General features: G+C 38.5%; 2 protein-coding genes across 3 annotated transcripts; both read right to left on the reverse strand.

The window, feature by feature from the left end:
* Window positions 1-307: 307 nt before the first annotated feature.
* On the reverse strand, window positions 308-7,539 carry LOC131106240 (protein phosphatase 1 regulatory subunit 12B-like). Its single transcript, XM_058055129.1, has 7 exons — window positions 7,272-7,539; window positions 5,239-5,255; window positions 5,012-5,150; window positions 4,003-4,104; window positions 3,521-3,559; window positions 2,857-2,907; window positions 308-1,186 (listed from the first exon to the last, which is right to left on the reverse strand). Exons 1-7 carry the CDS (start codon window positions 7,368-7,370, stop codon window positions 1,100-1,102), a joined length of 534 nt encoding a protein of 177 aa, XP_057911112.1. The 5' UTR covers window positions 7,371-7,539; the 3' UTR covers window positions 308-1,099.
* Window positions 7,540-8,206: 667 nt separating this feature from the next.
* On the reverse strand, window positions 8,207-17,306 carry LOC131106146 (immunoglobulin-like and fibronectin type III domain-containing protein 1). Of its 2 annotated transcripts, XM_058054951.1 has the most exons (19): window positions 17,209-17,306; window positions 16,976-17,115; window positions 16,025-16,124; window positions 15,494-15,539; window positions 14,608-14,803; window positions 14,427-14,540; window positions 14,199-14,361; window positions 13,853-14,125; window positions 13,535-13,747; window positions 13,174-13,304; window positions 12,947-13,088; window positions 12,572-12,865; window positions 12,207-12,506; window positions 11,812-11,988; window positions 11,582-11,710; window positions 11,187-11,495; window positions 10,101-10,186; window positions 9,834-10,026; window positions 9,073-9,760 (listed from the first exon to the last, which is right to left on the reverse strand). In XM_058054951.1, the coding sequence occupies exons 1-19, from the start codon at window positions 17,228-17,230 to the stop codon at window positions 9,450-9,452; spliced, it is 3,339 nt and encodes a 1,112-aa protein (XP_057910934.1). In that variant the 5' UTR covers window positions 17,231-17,306; the 3' UTR covers window positions 9,073-9,449. The 2 variants fall into 2 exon arrangements, with proteins under 2 accessions (XP_057910933.1, XP_057910934.1); XM_058054950.1 differs by lacking the exons at window positions 16,025-16,124; window positions 16,976-17,115; window positions 17,209-17,306 and adding an exon at window positions 8,207-8,789 and having other exon boundaries at window positions 8,867-9,193; window positions 9,464-9,760; window positions 15,494-15,683.

Consider the following 17,306-nt stretch of genomic DNA (forward strand, 5'->3'; position numbering starts at 1 on the left):
AGTGACTAGTTTGGAGTGTACCCCGCTTCTCACACAAAATCAGCTGGATTAGGCTCCTGCCCACCGGTGATCGTAATGAGGACAAGCAAAAATTAGGAAAATTAATATTGCATAAATTAGGTTTATTATATTTGGTCCATGTCTAATATGTATGTTAGGACAATATGCATATCCATATACAGGCAGGAAAACCCCCATCTAACTCAGTGATTCCCAAATGGGGAGCGGGGACCCATTGGGGGGGGCATGACAGAAAACTGAAAATGAGAAGCACTCCAACTGAACAAAAGTGTTGACAAATGAAACAAATAATGACACCTAATTCTTTATTTGTAAATTTAATCAGAATTTGCACTTCCCGAGTAAATCACCAATAAAAGCAAGTCTAATGTATAACTAAATAGTTTAATTCATCATTATGTATTTTTAAGTTGCTGGTGTGTTGTAAAATAATGTCATCTTATTTTCGGCAGAGGGTGCCATTCCACTATTTGACAGTAGGTGGCACAATATACACAGATAAGGCTCTAACAGTGTTTTTCACGTTGAATATTAAAATCAATATAACACAATGACACACTGTCTGTGACATATTTAATCAATAAAAACTTTATTTTCTAGACTAAGATATATTAATTAATGTTAACACAAATTAATACAATACAAATAAAACATATTTACTGCATGGTGGTTGGTCATATGTGTGCACATATGGAACTTTACATATGTCTGCTATTTATATGAGGTATTAATGCGTATTCTAATTATTCATTTTTGTGTGTTTAATTGTTTGGAGGAAATTGTGACGCTGCTCTTCACAAGGTAAGGCTCCAAAAATCACACTCCCAGGGTGATGGGAGCATCTCTGTTTCCATGGTGATACTGTAACTGCATCAATCTAAGTAGAGACACTTTATACATAGCTAGGATACATCTTATCAATTCTGTTTGTCTGGAATGATGGATAACCTGCTTGTTTTTGTGTATGTTTTTAGAAAATCTTTCAGGGGCATCAGAATGATCACCTGTGTTCTTATCAACATCATCAGCAGCAGATGCAACACAGGTAAAATCAAATCCGTCTCTTTAGAGAATGACATCACTTTGATAATTTGGTTATGACTCGGATTAGAGCTCCATTTTCATCCTTCAGTCTTTGGTTCTCCGTGTGAAGTTCTGCTTTGACCTGAGTAGGAAACAAACAACACAATATGACCCTTACAGTTATAATAAGTTTTTTTCCGCCATCTTAACATCTGTTGTTTTCAATGAACTACAAGCCTCCAATAGCAAATAACCACCTACTCCAGTAACTGCATTTGTAATAGTGGTCGGCATACAGCAGCTTCCCTAGTTTATTGTGGCTATTTGGTTCCAGACCTGATCGTGATAAGAACATTTCTGCAACATACGAGTCAATATAAATAAATATTTTCATAGTTAGAACATAGAAAACGATTTTATACCTTCTAAATATGATGTTTACCATTATTAGAGCCCTGTAGACATGAAATAACACCCCTATAGTCACCTTTACACTTATATTTCCCAATATAGTGGACATAATAACAGAAATCAAGCCATCTTAGACATAAATAATATAAGACTAAGACTCACAATGCAGTGAACATTCACTTAGCTACTCTTTAACCTGCTGTTAGCACTCTAGCTAGCTGGCCCCACTCCACCTTATTTAAAAAATAGAATGTACGTCTTGTATACAAGACGAGTAAGTACTGCATGTGGATTTACTTTGCTTTTTCACAGTCAAACGTCTTGTGGGTTTTTAAGTTTTTGTTTACTTCCATCTGCGTCGGTGCTTTTCCCCAGTTTGCCTCAGAGAAAGATAATCGGGACAGCTGCTGATAGCAGCACCCTCCGGTAATACGGATTCAGTCCCAAACTTTCTTTTATCTGTGGTGCAGTATCAAAGCTACCGCCCTTGAAAATAATCTACGATTGGTGTATTTTTGATTAAAAAAAAAAGAAAAACCTGCACGGTGGTTGTGTGGTTAGCATGCAGACCTCACAGCTAGGAGACCCGGGTTGAATTCCACCCTCGGCCATCGGAGTTTGCATGTTCTACCCAGGCTTTCTCCGGGTACTATGGTTTCCTTCCACATTCCAAAAACATGCTAGGTTAATTGGCGACTCCAAATTGTCCATAGGTATGAATGTGAGTGTGAATGGTTGTTTGTCTATATGTGCCCTGTGATTGGCTGGCGACCAGTCCAGGGTGTACCCCGCCTCTCACCTGAAGACAGCTGGGATAGGCTCCAGAATGAAAAATATAGAAAGAACATATTGCATGGCTAGTTCCAGGTTTCAGGAGGAAAAATCACTTCCTCCTTTTTATGGTGAAAATCCCTTTTAATGTTATTTTTCATGGCGAAAGGTTAACATATGTTTTAGTATCATGAGCATTTTAGTGCAAAAAATGTATAAAAATGACCCTCCGTAATCTTTTTCTGAATATGGCCCTGGGTGGAAAATAATTGGTCAAAGTTACATCTCATTGCTACACTAAAGTCTTTGGAAAAATAAACGAGTGGAAAACAAGCCTACATCCACTTTCGATCCCTTTTGTACCGTAGCGTACTCTGACAATGGGGGGGGGGGGGGGTCAAGAATGAACCATTTCTAGAAAACCAACAGAGCCTCTTTCTGTCCTTGCAGGCCTATTTTCAGAGGTTCATTCCCAGATGAACAAGGGTTGTTTTTGTTTGGCAGATTGCCGCTGGATTCCGAGAGCTTTGGCATCATCGCACCAAAGAGCACAATAGTGACAAGCGCTGTCAGGCTCACTCCAACAAAGCAGGAAGGAAGCTACCTTTTAATGGAGGTAATGACCCATACCTTCACTTGCTCTTCCATGTCTGATACCTTCTTCCTAAGACTCCAGCTGTCCTATCAGCAACATAAGCGACAAATATAAATACATTTAAAGAACATACAGCAGTATTAAGTCAATAATATGTACCGTATTTTCTGGACTATAAGTCGCTCCGGAGTATAAGTCGCACAAGGCCAAAAATGCATAATTCGGTAGAAAAAACATACATAAGTTGCACTGGAGTATAAGTCGCATTTTTTGGGGGTAATTTATTTTACAAACTACTTGACCCAAATCGACATTACGTCCTCTTGGAAGGCAAGTTCTAACAATAATAAAATCATAAAGAAAACAGGCTGAATTTGGTGTAAGATATGCTAACACAATGGTTATTCAGCTACATAAAGAATAAACATGAACAGAAAAGGTGTCCAGTGTTTATGTAACATAAATATTTTTTTCATTTATAAGTCGCTCTGGAGTATAAGTCACAGGAACAGCCAACCTATGAAAAAAAGTGAGACTTATAGTCCGGAAAATACGATATATTGGACTGATTAGCAAGCATTTTGGCCACAATAGAGATGGATATATTTTAATTCAGCAGGAATAAATCATAGACTGCTGGATGATGAGTATTTGTGTGTTTTTTTTCTCAAGGTTACATTTAATAAGGATGGTTTGTACCTTTTTTTCTGTTTCAAGCATGTTGGAACCACACTTTGCCTGCAATGAAAGAAAATATATCAAACCTAATGTATTTCTTTGTGTAAGCTAACTCTTCTACTCTTGAACTGCACAACACAAAAGGATGAAATATTGTCAAAACATACACCCCAATATTTTTATGACAAATACACCCTAATGTGGGGCAGTTATTAAACCCCGGAAGTTAGATTGACTTAAAATTTCTCTCACAACTCAATGATTATTCTACAATAATTATTCTGTTTAGTCGAAATTTGGTACACAGCTTTAGGGCCTGTCTATAGCATGGGTGTCAAATTTTAACAACCACCATCAAGCAAAACCTCTTTAAAGGGGCACGGAGAGGACCCTAAGCCACTGACCATTGAGGATATCGGTATTACCAAAGCATTTTATCCATAACCTATAGGGGGCGCCACAATCAACATCCATTATTGTTTGGAAATGGAAAAAGAGGTTACCTGAGCTCTTTGCAGCTGCTCTTTGATCATACCCAGTTCTTGTTTACTGGTTTCCAGTCTGGACTTGAGCCTCTGGTTGGTGGCGAGTGCCTTTTCATACATCTGCAAAATAAATATGCTTCATTATTGACATTAATTACCCAACATTTACTGCATGTTTGGTTGTTTGACTACTATTGTTGTTCCAATCAAGTGGGAATCATTCTTTGTGGTTATTAACTAAGACCACTGCAAAATTTGAAAATATAAAAAGAAAATTTGATGGTTATTTGAAATTTCAGCGTATCTTGCGATAAGTGTTGGTATGGTTGCAAATAAAAAACATGTCAGTCCCTCACAAACAAGGAAAGTCATTTTAGTACAAAGCAGCCATTCTTGAAACAAGCCTTATTTCAAGCTAAAATCTTCTGGATTTGCATGTAAATTTACCAGCTTTTAGATTTATCAACTCCATTATAAGAAAAAGTAATATTTTCTTGAATCAAGGTTAATAATAGTCCATATTTAGCTTGTATTTAATGACTAAATCTGAAACACAAGAAGAATAGGTGAAAAACAAAAGGCATGCCCATAATAATAATATATTACAAAAAAATGGGATGGATAAAAGGATGGGTTGCTCTGCATACAGGCATGCCCATAATTTTTTAAAAGGTTGTTATTAGAAAAAATAAGGAATTCAAGCAAAAATATCTTCATAAGAATATATTTTTAAATATAAAATTATCGTTTTTATATGAACATTGCTAGAGAAGATTTTTCAAGGGAAAATACTAGACAGTTTTGCTTAAAATGGGTAATTTTGACTTTCTTGAAATGTAGTTTTTGCTGTGTATAGAATGTAAAAGGTTGTGGTCCTAGAACAGACCCCTGTGGTGATTCTGATCTTATGTGATTTAAATATTAAATGTTTTACTATTTGCTAGCCTTAGCCTTTGTTTCTTGACAAATGTGAGTGGCTGATTTTTCCGAGGATGAGGCAAAGATTTAAAGATTTTCCATCCCGTGCCTTCTTATAGTCATTGTGTGCTAGCTCCTCTTCGGCCTTTTTCCTTGCCGAAAGTCTATTCTCTCGACGTGAGAAGTAGGACTCTGCGTGGTTTTTGGTTGTGTTGTTGGAGACGTCGGACAAACCAGACGATCCTAGTCTGAAAACAAAAAGAGAAGCCACAACTAAGACTTTCATTGTATTAATCCCAGGACTGCCAGGGTTTGCATAAATAAAACAAATTTTACCTCGATAGTCGCTCGTGCTGAAAAGGAAAATAAATATGTTATTGTTTTAATTTATATATCAATAGTATATATTCTAACAAAAAATTAGGCACATCTACAGCACAAACCACAACTATAGATATATTTTTTTCCCCAGGAGAACTTTGTTCCACGCTAGGATACTAAGCTCAGTCCAAGTGAACGTAGAGGAAATGGTCCCTTAAATAAACTAACAAGCAGAGACAACTAAACAAACCCAAAAAAGGGAATACCAGAGGATTTATTACTAAGGTCTGCTTAAGTTGGACAGTCTCCTGTGTTTGATGCCAATATACCAATGGGCCTGTCTACAAGCCATATATTCAAACATGAACATTAAAGTTAAAAAAACACAACACAAAGAGCTGACTGTTGCTTTTTCTTGCGCAAACTAAACATGGAAACTTATTCTCGGTGAACGACGCAGCTCATAAAGATTCCTAGATCATCCCTTAGACGTTTACGAGACTTCTCCGACGCTTCAGCAGACTGGCAGGAGGCTCTGCTTTAAATGAAACAGATATGTAAACAAAACGCTGACTGAGAAGAAGCCTTTTGTGAAGCTCTCCTATATGGATGTGTTGTGTCCGCCAGCCTCACTTCATCCCACCGGGACAACTTGACTGCTGACCTGGCTATTCCCCAGTGGAAAATGTGACTTTCCCCAGAGATAAACATCCATAAATACTGCGAGTGAGTTCCCACAAGCAGATCCAAGTTCTTCTCCTCACCCCATCCCCCTTCTTTGGCTGTCCTCATCCTCTTGTAAGTGTATGTTTTCCTAGATAATAGAAGATATACACTGTGATAATACTGTGGAACTTCCCAAGTCCAATGTTAGCTCCCATTCCTCAATCGTGGTACCGGAATTTTCTGGGATAACATGTCTCAAAATGTAGCTCAAGCCATCATTGTGAGTGACGTCAACAAATCTAATGAGACTTCAGTTCAGTGAGCATCAAAAGCAGGGGTGGGCAAACTATGGCCCGGGGGCCACATGTGGCACACCAAGTGTTTGAATCTGGCCCGCTAGTTGCTTTCTAACTTTTAACATACAAGCCGGCAACATGACTTGCAAGTCGGATGTCTTGCAACAAACAACAAACAAAAAAACCTGTAAAATTAAATTTCGTATGTCGAATGTCTTGCAACAAAAAACAAACAAAAAAAAATGTAAAATTAAATTTCGTATGTCTTGCAACATAAAACAAACAAAAAATATATAAAATTAAATTTCGTAGTTTGATTTGGTCTGATGTTTAAAGTGCTCTGGAAAAAAACAACAACATATAGCTAACATATACAAGATAACATATAGTTTGACACTTTTACAGATAAAATTAGACAAATAATTCAAGGTGGATTGTTTAGAATTATAAGCGTAAAATAGTGTGTGCGTTAAAAATATATTCTGGCACCCCGGACAGTTTTGTTAACTCAATGCGGCCCACGAGTCAAAAAGTTTGCCCACCTCTGATCTAAAGGATTAATGCCTTTCTTTTGTTTAGTTTGTGATGGATGGCAAACAGGAAGTGTGGCATCGAACAGGTAACAGGAGCAGGGGTATGGCTGCTCAGTGCAATGTGAGCGTTAGAACCAATCAAACATTACAATTACAGACATTGAATCATTTTACCAGCCAGATAATAACATACATTTTATACTTGTAATACTTTGTGTTACAATTACAACTTCAGCAATACCTAGTAATACCTGAGACTATGCGTCTCAGATAACTTGGGGCAAAAGGCGGTGTACACTCTGAACTGGTTGCTAGTCAACCACCGGGCTAATTTTACTTTACTTCAACTATTTTTGTGTTATGATGGAGTAAATTACAGTACAGGTTTTATGATAGTTACAGATTAATTCACTTTTCTGCATATTATTTACTATGGGAACATCACATTGTGTCAAAACCCACCCTAATATGTACTGTGGTCTTGAAGGAGCAATACTACTGTCACAGATACATGTTTTATATATTCTTTCTGTAGATATCAATTTGAGCTCACCCTCAGGCTCTCCTTGGTGGCAGGCGGGGGCGAAGCTGGGTCAGAGGTTGGCTTTCTGTTGCGTAGATGGTCGCTGTTTAGAGACAGTTGGGATGACATCGCTCTCAGTCGCTGTATTTGTCCAAGTGGACTTTACTTCAGCAAAGAAAATGATCCCAGATGATGAAAACAAAGGTCTATTTCGACATCCCAGATGTGGATTTATCCTAGATAGAGGCCATTAAGATCCTTAAGTGATGTTGAGACATACTGACTTAGGTCTGAGTGGTCGAGGGTTTCCTGTGGTGGGACAGGGGAGTGGGCGGGACTGTGTGGTCATGCACTGTCTTCAATGGTGATGTTATTGTCCATTACAAAAACCATACTATTGTCACTGTGCTTCAATCAATGAATGAATGACTTGATATATAATACATTATTAAACTATAATTTGTTAAATAATGTTAGGTTTTAATCTTAAAACTCCAAAATACTAAAACATTTGAGTGTTTTAGTTTCTATACAGTATACAAGTACAATAATGGTTTGGCTCATTTACTAGTTGTTTTAGCATAATGCCCTCTGTTGGCCAAAAACAGCATTTCAACCAGAGAGCATTCATATTTAATGTTATCACTAAAAATACTAAACATTCAAAGTGTTGAATAGAGGTCAACATATAAAATTTTTTAGCGCAATTTCACATAAATTCATATTTTCCATTTATATCATGTACTTTATACTACACTATACTTTCCATACTATGTAGACTATATACTTTTTAGTTATCACTTTGCCTGAGCTTTTTGGTTGTGAAAGGGTGCTAATAGCTTATCAATACAGTCAATACAGCATGGAAGAAGGGGAGTGTCACAATGACGTGAATGATAAGACACAGCAGTAGTGATGCTACAATTACTTCATTTATTATAGCAATAATCTATTAGTGTCTATTAGTGTCCCGGTGTTACCGTGGAAACCTTAAAGTGCTTATGACACCAAAACAAATCATTTCTGGCGTGAAAAGTAACATTGACAGGCACATTTCCCGTATAAGATATGCTATGTAATATTTTTTTCCATCACTTCTGGTATGGTGAAGCCAGGACAACCACCCGGTTCAAACTTGTTCATCAATGACAAAATCCCAGTCTGATGTTGGAATCCTTCTGTTTGAATGGGTTGAACCTGAGCTTCACTTTCTTTGTCCACTCGGGGTCAGTCGGATACCAAATTGAACGTGCAGGTTTAACAAACATGATAAACTATTATCCAAAGATAATAAACAGATTTGACAGTCTGAAGATGGTAACCTACAATAATCCAGCCTGCTTTCCGCTGTCATCACAAATAGTCACAACAACTCTAAATGAGACTGGAAATAATCCACAAAGTCAGGGAAATTGCAGAATCAGAGCTGTGTAGAAGTGATTAACTGAATGCACATGTGCTGACAGGTGGAATCACATGAAAGTCCAATATGGAGGAAATGGCCGAGTGTGAGTACGACCTGAACTGCTGATGTTCATGTTCTTCACTCTGGAAAAGGGCAAGTACAGTATGTTATTTATTTGTTGGTATGGACACGTGGTTGTGTATGATTTTAAAGTATTTACCTCTGACGCTGAGCATCATCGAGCTCTCAGCTATCCCACGACCGTTCTCGATGACCACTTTGTACTCCCCGCTGTCTTTCGGCCCAACCCTCAGAATAAGCAAGGAGCAAACGCCGCAGACATTACTGATGTAGTAGTTGGCATTTGTGTTCAGGTTGACGTTTTCGCGGTACCACGTCACTCGAGGAGCCGGATTGCCTTTGATCGCACAGCTCATGTGGCACTCATACCCCTCCGGAGGCGTGCGTCTCCTGAGCGGCTTGATGAATGATGGCGGGGACGAGAAGTCCAAAGGTTTCTTCGGTGGCATGTGTACAGTGAACTTTTCTGCAGAACAATAAGGAGGTTTGTCTTACTTGAATTGTGATTTGTTTGTTTTGTTAACAGCATTGCAAAATTTTTAGAGGGCTGCACGGCGGACAAGTGGTTAGCGTGCAGACCTTACAGCGAGGAGACCTGAAATTTTTTTTGTACTTTTTGCAGTTTGTTTTAAAAACAGCAAAGCATTCCTGTCATATTGAGGATCTTTTCTGCCAGAAGAATATGTTGAGTTTTTAGTTGGTAGCTCCAATTCTGTCAGACATCAGCGATGCTCACCTCTTTCCTTCTGGATTTCAAAGGCAGGTGATACAGATGGCACTGAATTCGCCATGTCATTTTTAGCAAACACCCTAAAGTGATACTCTCGTCCGGGCACGATGTCCACCACCGTGAACTTGTTGTTAAAGAGGCTTTCCGCCACCGTCTTCCAAGTGCGTTTGAAGGTGTCTCTTTTGGATACGATATAATGTAATCTGTCATCCTTCTTCTCGTCTGGAGAGGGTGCCCAGAATAAAGTCACTGTTCCTGGGACAATCTGCTCTAGCTCCACTGGACCCGGAGGCTTGGGGTCATCTGCAATCATTGTTGTAAGATATTGTAAGATACAATTAGCTTTTATGTCTAAATAAGAATGTTCACTTTTTACCTGTTACTCTAATTTCAACGTTTAAGCTCTCTTGGCCAACAAGGTTCTTGACCATGATGGTGTAGACCCCAGAGTCAGACCGCTCAGACGTTGGGATTAACATTTGAGTACCTTTATCAGAGCTGGTAATTGTTACATGTTTGCCCACGGAAATACCGTCCTTAAACCAAGAGACTTCTGGGAATGGTGACGCCTGATATAAAAGCCACATAAGATTAGAATATTTATGTAATTCTGCAATGGTGGGTTGTTAAAGTTGTACATTACCTCAAAGGGGATGTTGAGACAAATGGTGTTTCCTGATCTCACCACCACAAAGCTCTTAATATGGCGATCTTTGAACCTTGGCTTTACTGCAGAGATAAAAACAAAAATTGGTTGAAATTTTACGTTCATTTACCTGTTTGTTTTGTGTCTGGTTTATTGAACAATAATTTCAAATGCTGGGTTCCGGATATGTCAGCCTTGAGTAACTTCCTTTATTGTTGATTTTATGTATTTAATGTGTTACTCTTGACTTGATTCGTCGTAGTGGTTTTTGTAAAATGTAATCATCTCATGAGTTAGTCTTGTAGTTTTAGGTCGAAAACGGATAACTTCTGGGCCTTGGCCTTTGATGTTGTGGTCAGTTTAGGCATTTGTACCCAAAATTAGCATCTTGGCTGAGAGTACTTAGGCTGAATCCCAATTCTAGCATTCGATTCAGTTCTTAAAATGAAAGGTGAACAGTTAGCCCTGGGATTTCATTGATGAAATCCCTGTTGTAGGCTCACACTAGCTCTGCGCGGTGCAGCTCTGGCGGCCGTACAGCACAACGGAATGAATCCATTTGGGGTCTAACTTACTTTTCAGACGCCGGAGCAATCTTATGTCATATCATCATCATATCAATACTAGAAATTGATAATAGTTTGGACAATTTTGACGATATCTAAACAACATTGTACACTCAAACAACAATATGAAGTAATTAAATGCTATTAAATAATAATAAACATGAAATAAGATTTTGGTTTTTTTCGTTTTTTGGTGCCAAAAGGCATGCTCGCCACAGTGCCTACCGGAGTCAGTGTGAGTGGCACTTTGCAGCAAGCCAGACTGGATCAGGACCTGGATTCAGTGGGGTAGAATTGGGATTCAGACTAAATCGCAGCATGTACTCTTTACAGTTGCCCACATCTATGATCCATAATCATCCATAATCTCTTGGATTTGAGATCAAATCATTTATACATTTCTGGCAATATTGATGCAAACTTTACACTCTTGATTCAACATAGATAGGACATTTTAATTTCCAGTCATTATCCACCATATTGTAACCCGGGTGTCGTCCATTAAATCTCTTCTTACCAGGAGGAGGCATAGCAATGATGGGTTTGTCAAAGCCCTGAGGTTCTCCATCGCCTCCATAATTGGTAGCAATTACTCTCACCCAGTACGCTGCCATGGCCTTTAAGCCATGCACTGTGTAAGTAGTGGGAGTAATTGGTAGGGTGTTGCAACGGGTCCATTCGGGGCTCGCTGTGGATCTGATTTCCACATAGTAGCCTTGAGGTTCACCGTGTGAACCTACCACCTCCTTTGTTTTAGTCCAAGCCAGCGACAAGGTTGTGTAATCGCTGGATGTTACTTTTAGGTCTGTGACTTTGCCTGGGGCTTCTGAAATGACAGTAATAGTTGTTTACGAATCAACACAGGCAGCATGAAGTTGAAAATTGTAGGATTCTGACAAAAGTAAAGCGTACTCATTGGTTCTCTTGCAAATACGGTATCACATGGAATGCTTGGATCCCCGGAACCGGATAGGTTGATGGCTGACACTCTGAATTCATACGCTGCCCCCTCAAATACATCTTTCACCACATATGTTAATTCTAGAGTAAGAAAAAACATTTTACATTATTGGCAGTGGTACTTTCCTTTTTTTGCAGTCGTGCTTTCTACTTCTAGTACATTAGCTGAGGCCGTGTCATACCCTTTATTGGTCCTTCTTGGTTTACAAGGCTCCAGTAATTAGTGCCTTTCTTCCTCTTTTCCAAATTATATCCCATGATTGTGGTCCCTCCGGTGTCACATGGAGCGCACCATTTCAGACTAATGCAGTCCTTGAAGGCGGAGACCACTTTAGGTACCGAAGGGGCTCCCGGATAACCTGTAACATTTTTGAAAGCAAAAGTGCCAGGAGAGGTGTGTGATCTTTAAGAGTTTGTTTGCAAAGTAGCTTGCTGTCGGAGGTACATTATTAATGTCTATTACAGTTGTGAACTTTTCCCATTGGTTGATAACTGTTTTATTACTTTTTTATTAAACTATATACTAGTTGTTATCCCTGCCGTCCAAATGAATACAAAGCTGCGTGTTCAAACGTACGCAATACACCAGCTGATATGTCTTCAGTCTGCAGGTAGTCACTAATTCCCTCTAAGTTCTTGGCTCTGATTCGATAGCAGTATTTCCTTCCAGGGTCCACACCCGAGTCTCTGTAAAGCGGTGTACTTCCGCTGATATCCCCCAGATTGGACCATTTGTTGCGTCCGACCTGCTGGCGTTCTATCGTGTAGTTTGTGACTGGGCATCCGCCGTTATCTTTTGGTGGTTTCCATTTGAACTCAACAGATGTGACAGCACTTTCTATAATGTCCACGGGTCCTTGTGGTGGTGTGGGTTTGTCTGTGGATAGAATAATGTTATTTTCTTTTACATACAATATAGTGCAATACGTCACTTTGACTCACCCAGTACTGTAAGTTTGGAAATAGCTTCTGTCGTTCCAAATTCATTCCTTATTTTTATTTTAACCTCACCACTGTCTTTCCTTTGGCATTTTATTAGGTGAAGTTTGCTGTGAGTGGATGATTTCTCAATCTTCACATTGAGGGCAGACAAAAGCTCGTCGTCATCTTTATACCAGTGAATGTTCATCGGTTCTCCACCTGAGAACTGAAGCTTCCATTTTGCAATTGCACCTGCTTTTACAATCACCGGCTTTGTGAATTCTCCAAGTGCATTAGTGTCAATTTTTGGTGGATCTTTTGGGATTAGAGAAAAAGCTATCATTTATACAAAAATAAAGACCATTGAACGTAACAATGAATTTGTAATATTCTTACCTTGAATATTCAGATTTGCTTCTGATTTGCGTCCATCTGCTTCAAAACGATACACGGCTACATCATCTTTTTGACAGCAGTCAATGATCAGTCTGTGATTTGCACCATCTTTGATAATCCTGAGTCCATCCTCACTGGTGAGCTAGTCGGATAAAAATGTCATCATCATCATCATCCCAGGACCAAGATTTGCCCTAAAAATGTTGCATCAAGGTACTTTTACTCACCAGTTTCCCATTTTTGTACCACTTTCCCTCGGAGTTCTCAGTGCTTAATTTACAACACAGCTCTGCCCGTCCACCAATATGAGTTGTGATATCTGACAGTCCACTGACAAACTGAACGCCTACATCTGCAACTGTAAGAATCAGAGGATTACTAAGTGCTTTGTTGATAAATTGATTAATTAATTAATCCTTCTGCCATTGACTGAAACATACTGTACTTGCTAGGTCACTATGAATTTGGAAAAATGAAAAAATGATGTTACTGTAATGAGGCTGTTTTGTAACCGATTTGTGCCTGTACTAAACCTTCTGCTTTCATCCTCTCCATCTTCCAAGAGGTCGTCTTTTCCATCATCCTCACCTCCATTAGTTTTCCTGTCACCATCAGCCTTGGTTACATTTGTCTCTTTGCTAGAACCAGCAACAATCTCTCTGCTGGAGTCATTTTGTCCAATTTTCAGAGCATCCTTTTCCTCCTTGTCTTCTGTCTTCTGACTTTTTTGCTCCAAAGCAGTTTTAGCCAAGTCATCCTCAGCTTTCTTGCCTTTCAGACCTTTATGAGCATTTGGATCAGCTTGAGTTGAAAGAAAGATATCGAGATGGATCAAGTATGTTCTCTAAATATCACAAATATTTGTACATAAAAATATGTTTTAACAATTAGTTAAGTGTTTCCCACCTTCCACTGCAAGAAATGCACTGCAAGATGTAGTACCAGCAATAGCGTAGTACTCTCTACGGTCAGCCTTGTCACAGTTTTTAATTGTTAGTGTGTGAACTAGTTTATCTTCTGAGACGGTCATCTCATATTTGTCGCTGTCCTCAAGTGACAAGTCCCGTGTTGACCATGTGATCCAATTTAGGGGTGTGGACAGGACACACTGAAAAGCGGCATCGTTGTTTTCCACTGCTTTGGCATCCTTTATCTTGTCAACAAACTCCACAGTTGGAACTTTGAGAAAGGAAACATCGTAAAAATGAAGTGTGCTTTAATTAGCAAAATCAATAAACTGGATATTATATACCTTGGAAGTCAGTTGAAAGAACGTTTATATCACCAACGTCAACCTGATACAAGCCAGCATCTTCTGGCTGAGGATCTTTAATGCTGAAGGAGAACTTGTTCCCATGTTTCTGCAGGCGAAGCTTTGACTTTTCATCGTTTCCGTATGGAATCATATTACCATCCTTGTTGAGGAGAAAGGTCATGTGTCAACCTGATAGTTATGAATTGGGCTACTTCCTAAACTCACCTTGTAAAGATAAACTTTGCTGTTAGGATCCAGTAAGGTCATGTCCAGGCTAAATTCTGCTCTTCCGTTGGGTTTCACTTCGATTTGTTTCACATTTTCCAGATTCTGGACAACCTTCAGAAAGAAAAAAAATATTAAAAGTGACAAAAAACATTGACTGACCTTAGTAAAAAAGTAGCACCTTCGCTTGTTCATCAGCTCTTTCCTTTTTCATCTGATTCAATCTTTTCAGCAACCAGCGGAAGTCGGTAACCCCAAAGTCCAAACATATTCTTTGGTAGTCTCTCTTTCGAGCACTGAGAAGCAGTTCCCAGAGTTTAGGATCGAGTTCACCCTCTTTCTGTGGTGGGAGCTGTTTTTTTCTGGTGACAACAGCACTGAAGAAAAAGAAAAGGACAAATATAATGTAGCTTATGGCTATTATTTTTGAACAGCTAACATCTTAAGTCCTGGGCTTTCTTGAAAATGACATATCCATAATTCCATTACATCTACAAGGTCTACATGGATGACCTTATCACTCAATAACTGGAAGACTATGATGGTTACTTTAGTTGTGACATTGTATTGACAGGTATTTTTGAAATTGGTATTGACTCATTATAGAATGTTAATCAATGAATTACTTATCATATGTTTTGTACTTGGTTGCATGGCAGTCGAGTGGTTAGCGCCAGTTCAATCCCACCCTTGGCTATTTCAGTGTGGAGTTTGCATGTTTTCCCCGTGCATGTGTGGGTTTTCTCTGGGTACTCCGGTTTCCTCCCACATTCCAAAAACATGCTAGGTTAATTGGCGACTCCAAATTGTCCATAGGTATGAATGTGAGTTTGAATGGTTGTTTGTCTATATGTGCTGGGATAGGCTCCAGCACCCCCGTGACCCTTGTGAGGTTAAGCGGTAGAAAATGAATGTTTTGTACTTATTCACTCCAATATTTTTGGGATGTATCACGATATTCAACAACATAAAATTTTAATTTTAAACCATTACCAATACGCCATTTGCCACTAATAAAATCCCAAGTCTGATTGAAATGAGTGACATGATCTTTGTAATAAACCTACGTTTTCTTGAGCATTGCTCTGAAGTCCTGTTGGGATTCCTCTTTACCTGGAAAAAAAAGCAACATACCAACAATGTACCAAATGAAAGCCTCTTTTTATGTATTTAATAACCCTATATAATAGGGTTGTGAACAACGTGAGAGCATGGGCTGCCGCAGAAATTGTGTATGCTCCATAGCTTACAATGACTGAAGACAAGAATGGATGTAAATTGTATGTAATTGTATGTAATTTGTGTCAAAACAATATATACATATGACATGTTATTGTGTTGGCTTTATTACAGCATGCTTAGGGATATGATGTGCTCTTTTTACACATTTGAAAATCCTCTAAGAATGCTATATTCATATTATTAGCATATTTATTTTATAATGAAAGATTAATGTCAACATCAACAAACTTTAAAATTGCTGTCTGTTACTAAAACTGGCTTTTAGTTTTGGCCCCATTGCGATTGACTCTTGACTTGTTAAAGCACTTTTCCCATTCTCGGAATAGACAATATTCCATGGTGAACCTGCATCTCACCTTTAATAATTTTGAGGGTGGCGGAGCAAACGGCTGTGCCATATTCATTGGTGGCAAAGCATTTGTAGATGTCTGCGAGGTCTATCTTTGCATGCGGTATCTGAGAAAGAAAATGCATGCCAAGCACATCAATATTAGTTATTTGCTCATCAATCAGTCTCCTGAAAGGGGTACCAGAGAGGGTGCACTCACTTGATGCACGATACTGAAAGCACTCGCACATATGTTATTGACGTCGGCCATTTTCATCTATTTATCCTTCCTATTTTTTATTCTAACCCATTTTTCACCTCTAACTACTCCTCCATTTCTTAGCCAATTCAAACAAATTTTTCCTCACATACCCCCTATGACAATTGGTATACCCCAGGGGGTTCCCTTTGGGGACTGTTTTTGATGTCAGGAAGGTGAAGTGTGTTACTGCAGTGCTAACGAACGATGTTTTAAAGAACACAGGTTTGAAGCAGTGTCCATCCACTAGCTCTGTATTAAAGCTACCTTGCCATTTTGAAACATGTTTGTGACAAATTAAGGTAATTGTATTGCATTTAGAGTATATTGCTAAAGATGATATTAGAAAATATTTTTAATAATTTTAATAATATAATAATAATTTAATAATATAATAATAATAAATAAAATAAAATAATAAAAAATAGGTAATTGTATTGCATTTAGAGTATATTGCAAAAGATATTACAAAAAATTAATAATAATTTTAATAATATAATAATAATATAATACTATTATTAATTTAAAAATTAAATAATTAAAAAGAATTGCTTGCAATGTCAGACTTTTGGTACCACCCCCCACCCCCTCACCCCACCCCTCAGGAGACTGACCCTTATATTTCCATGATTGCTTGTCTAACGATGTACCTCTCTCCAAACGAGCTGTTTTGCTTGAATGTACGGAAGGTAGAGTGTTTTTTCTATGGTCAGTGCTCACCTCAAGGATATATTCCTTGGCCTTTTCGTCATATCTCGTCTGGAACTCTTCCGGGTCATTGACTTCCCCTTTGTTCCTCCCCCATGTGACACTCGGTTTTGGCTCACCGTCAACGACAGCCTTAAAAAATGCTCTTTTTCCTCAAAAGAGATGTCATAACAAATGTCAATCTAACTGACAAGTCATTTTGAAGTATTTTTTTTTAATTTAACATTTTCAATTTAATCCTTTACCTTCATTAACAGTCGTGGCCATTGGCTTCCGGATGAAGTCAGGTGTTGATTTTCCAGCCGGAAGTTGCTGAACGAGCTGAGTAATCACAACGCCATGG

This window comes from Doryrhamphus excisus, chromosome 18 (genome assembly GCF_030265055.1).
Source record: "Doryrhamphus excisus isolate RoL2022-K1 chromosome 18, RoL_Dexc_1.0, whole genome shotgun sequence".
Classification (NCBI taxonomy): domain Eukaryota; kingdom Metazoa; phylum Chordata; class Actinopteri; order Syngnathiformes; family Syngnathidae; genus Doryrhamphus; species Doryrhamphus excisus.

Bases quoted from the DNA above. Each gene is read 5' to 3' on its own strand.
- LOC131106240 (XM_058055129.1), bottom strand. From the start codon at position 7,370: ATGTCATCCCAACTGTCTCTAAACAGCGACCATCTACGCAACAGAAAG. The intron at 4,105-5,011 runs GCACGGGATGGA...TTTATTTTGCAG, and splicing joins CACACAATGACTATAAGAAG to ATGTATGAAAAGGCACTCGC. The intron at 3,560-4,002 runs GTAACCTCTTTT...CTTTCATTGCAG, and splicing joins AGCAGCTGCAAAGAGCTCAG to GCAAAGTGTGGTTCCAACAT.
- LOC131106146 (XM_058054950.1), bottom strand. From the start codon at position 15,558: ATGTTGCTTTTTTTTCCAGGTAAAGAGGAATCCCAACAGGACTTCAGA. The intron at 14,362-14,426 runs GTGAGTTTAGGA...CTCCTCAACAAG, and splicing joins GCAAAGTTTATCTTTACAAG to GATGGTAATATGATTCCATA. The intron at 12,866-12,946 runs GTAAGAATATTA...TAATCCCAAAAG, and splicing joins AGCAAATCTGAATATTCAAG to ATCCACCAAAAATTGACACT.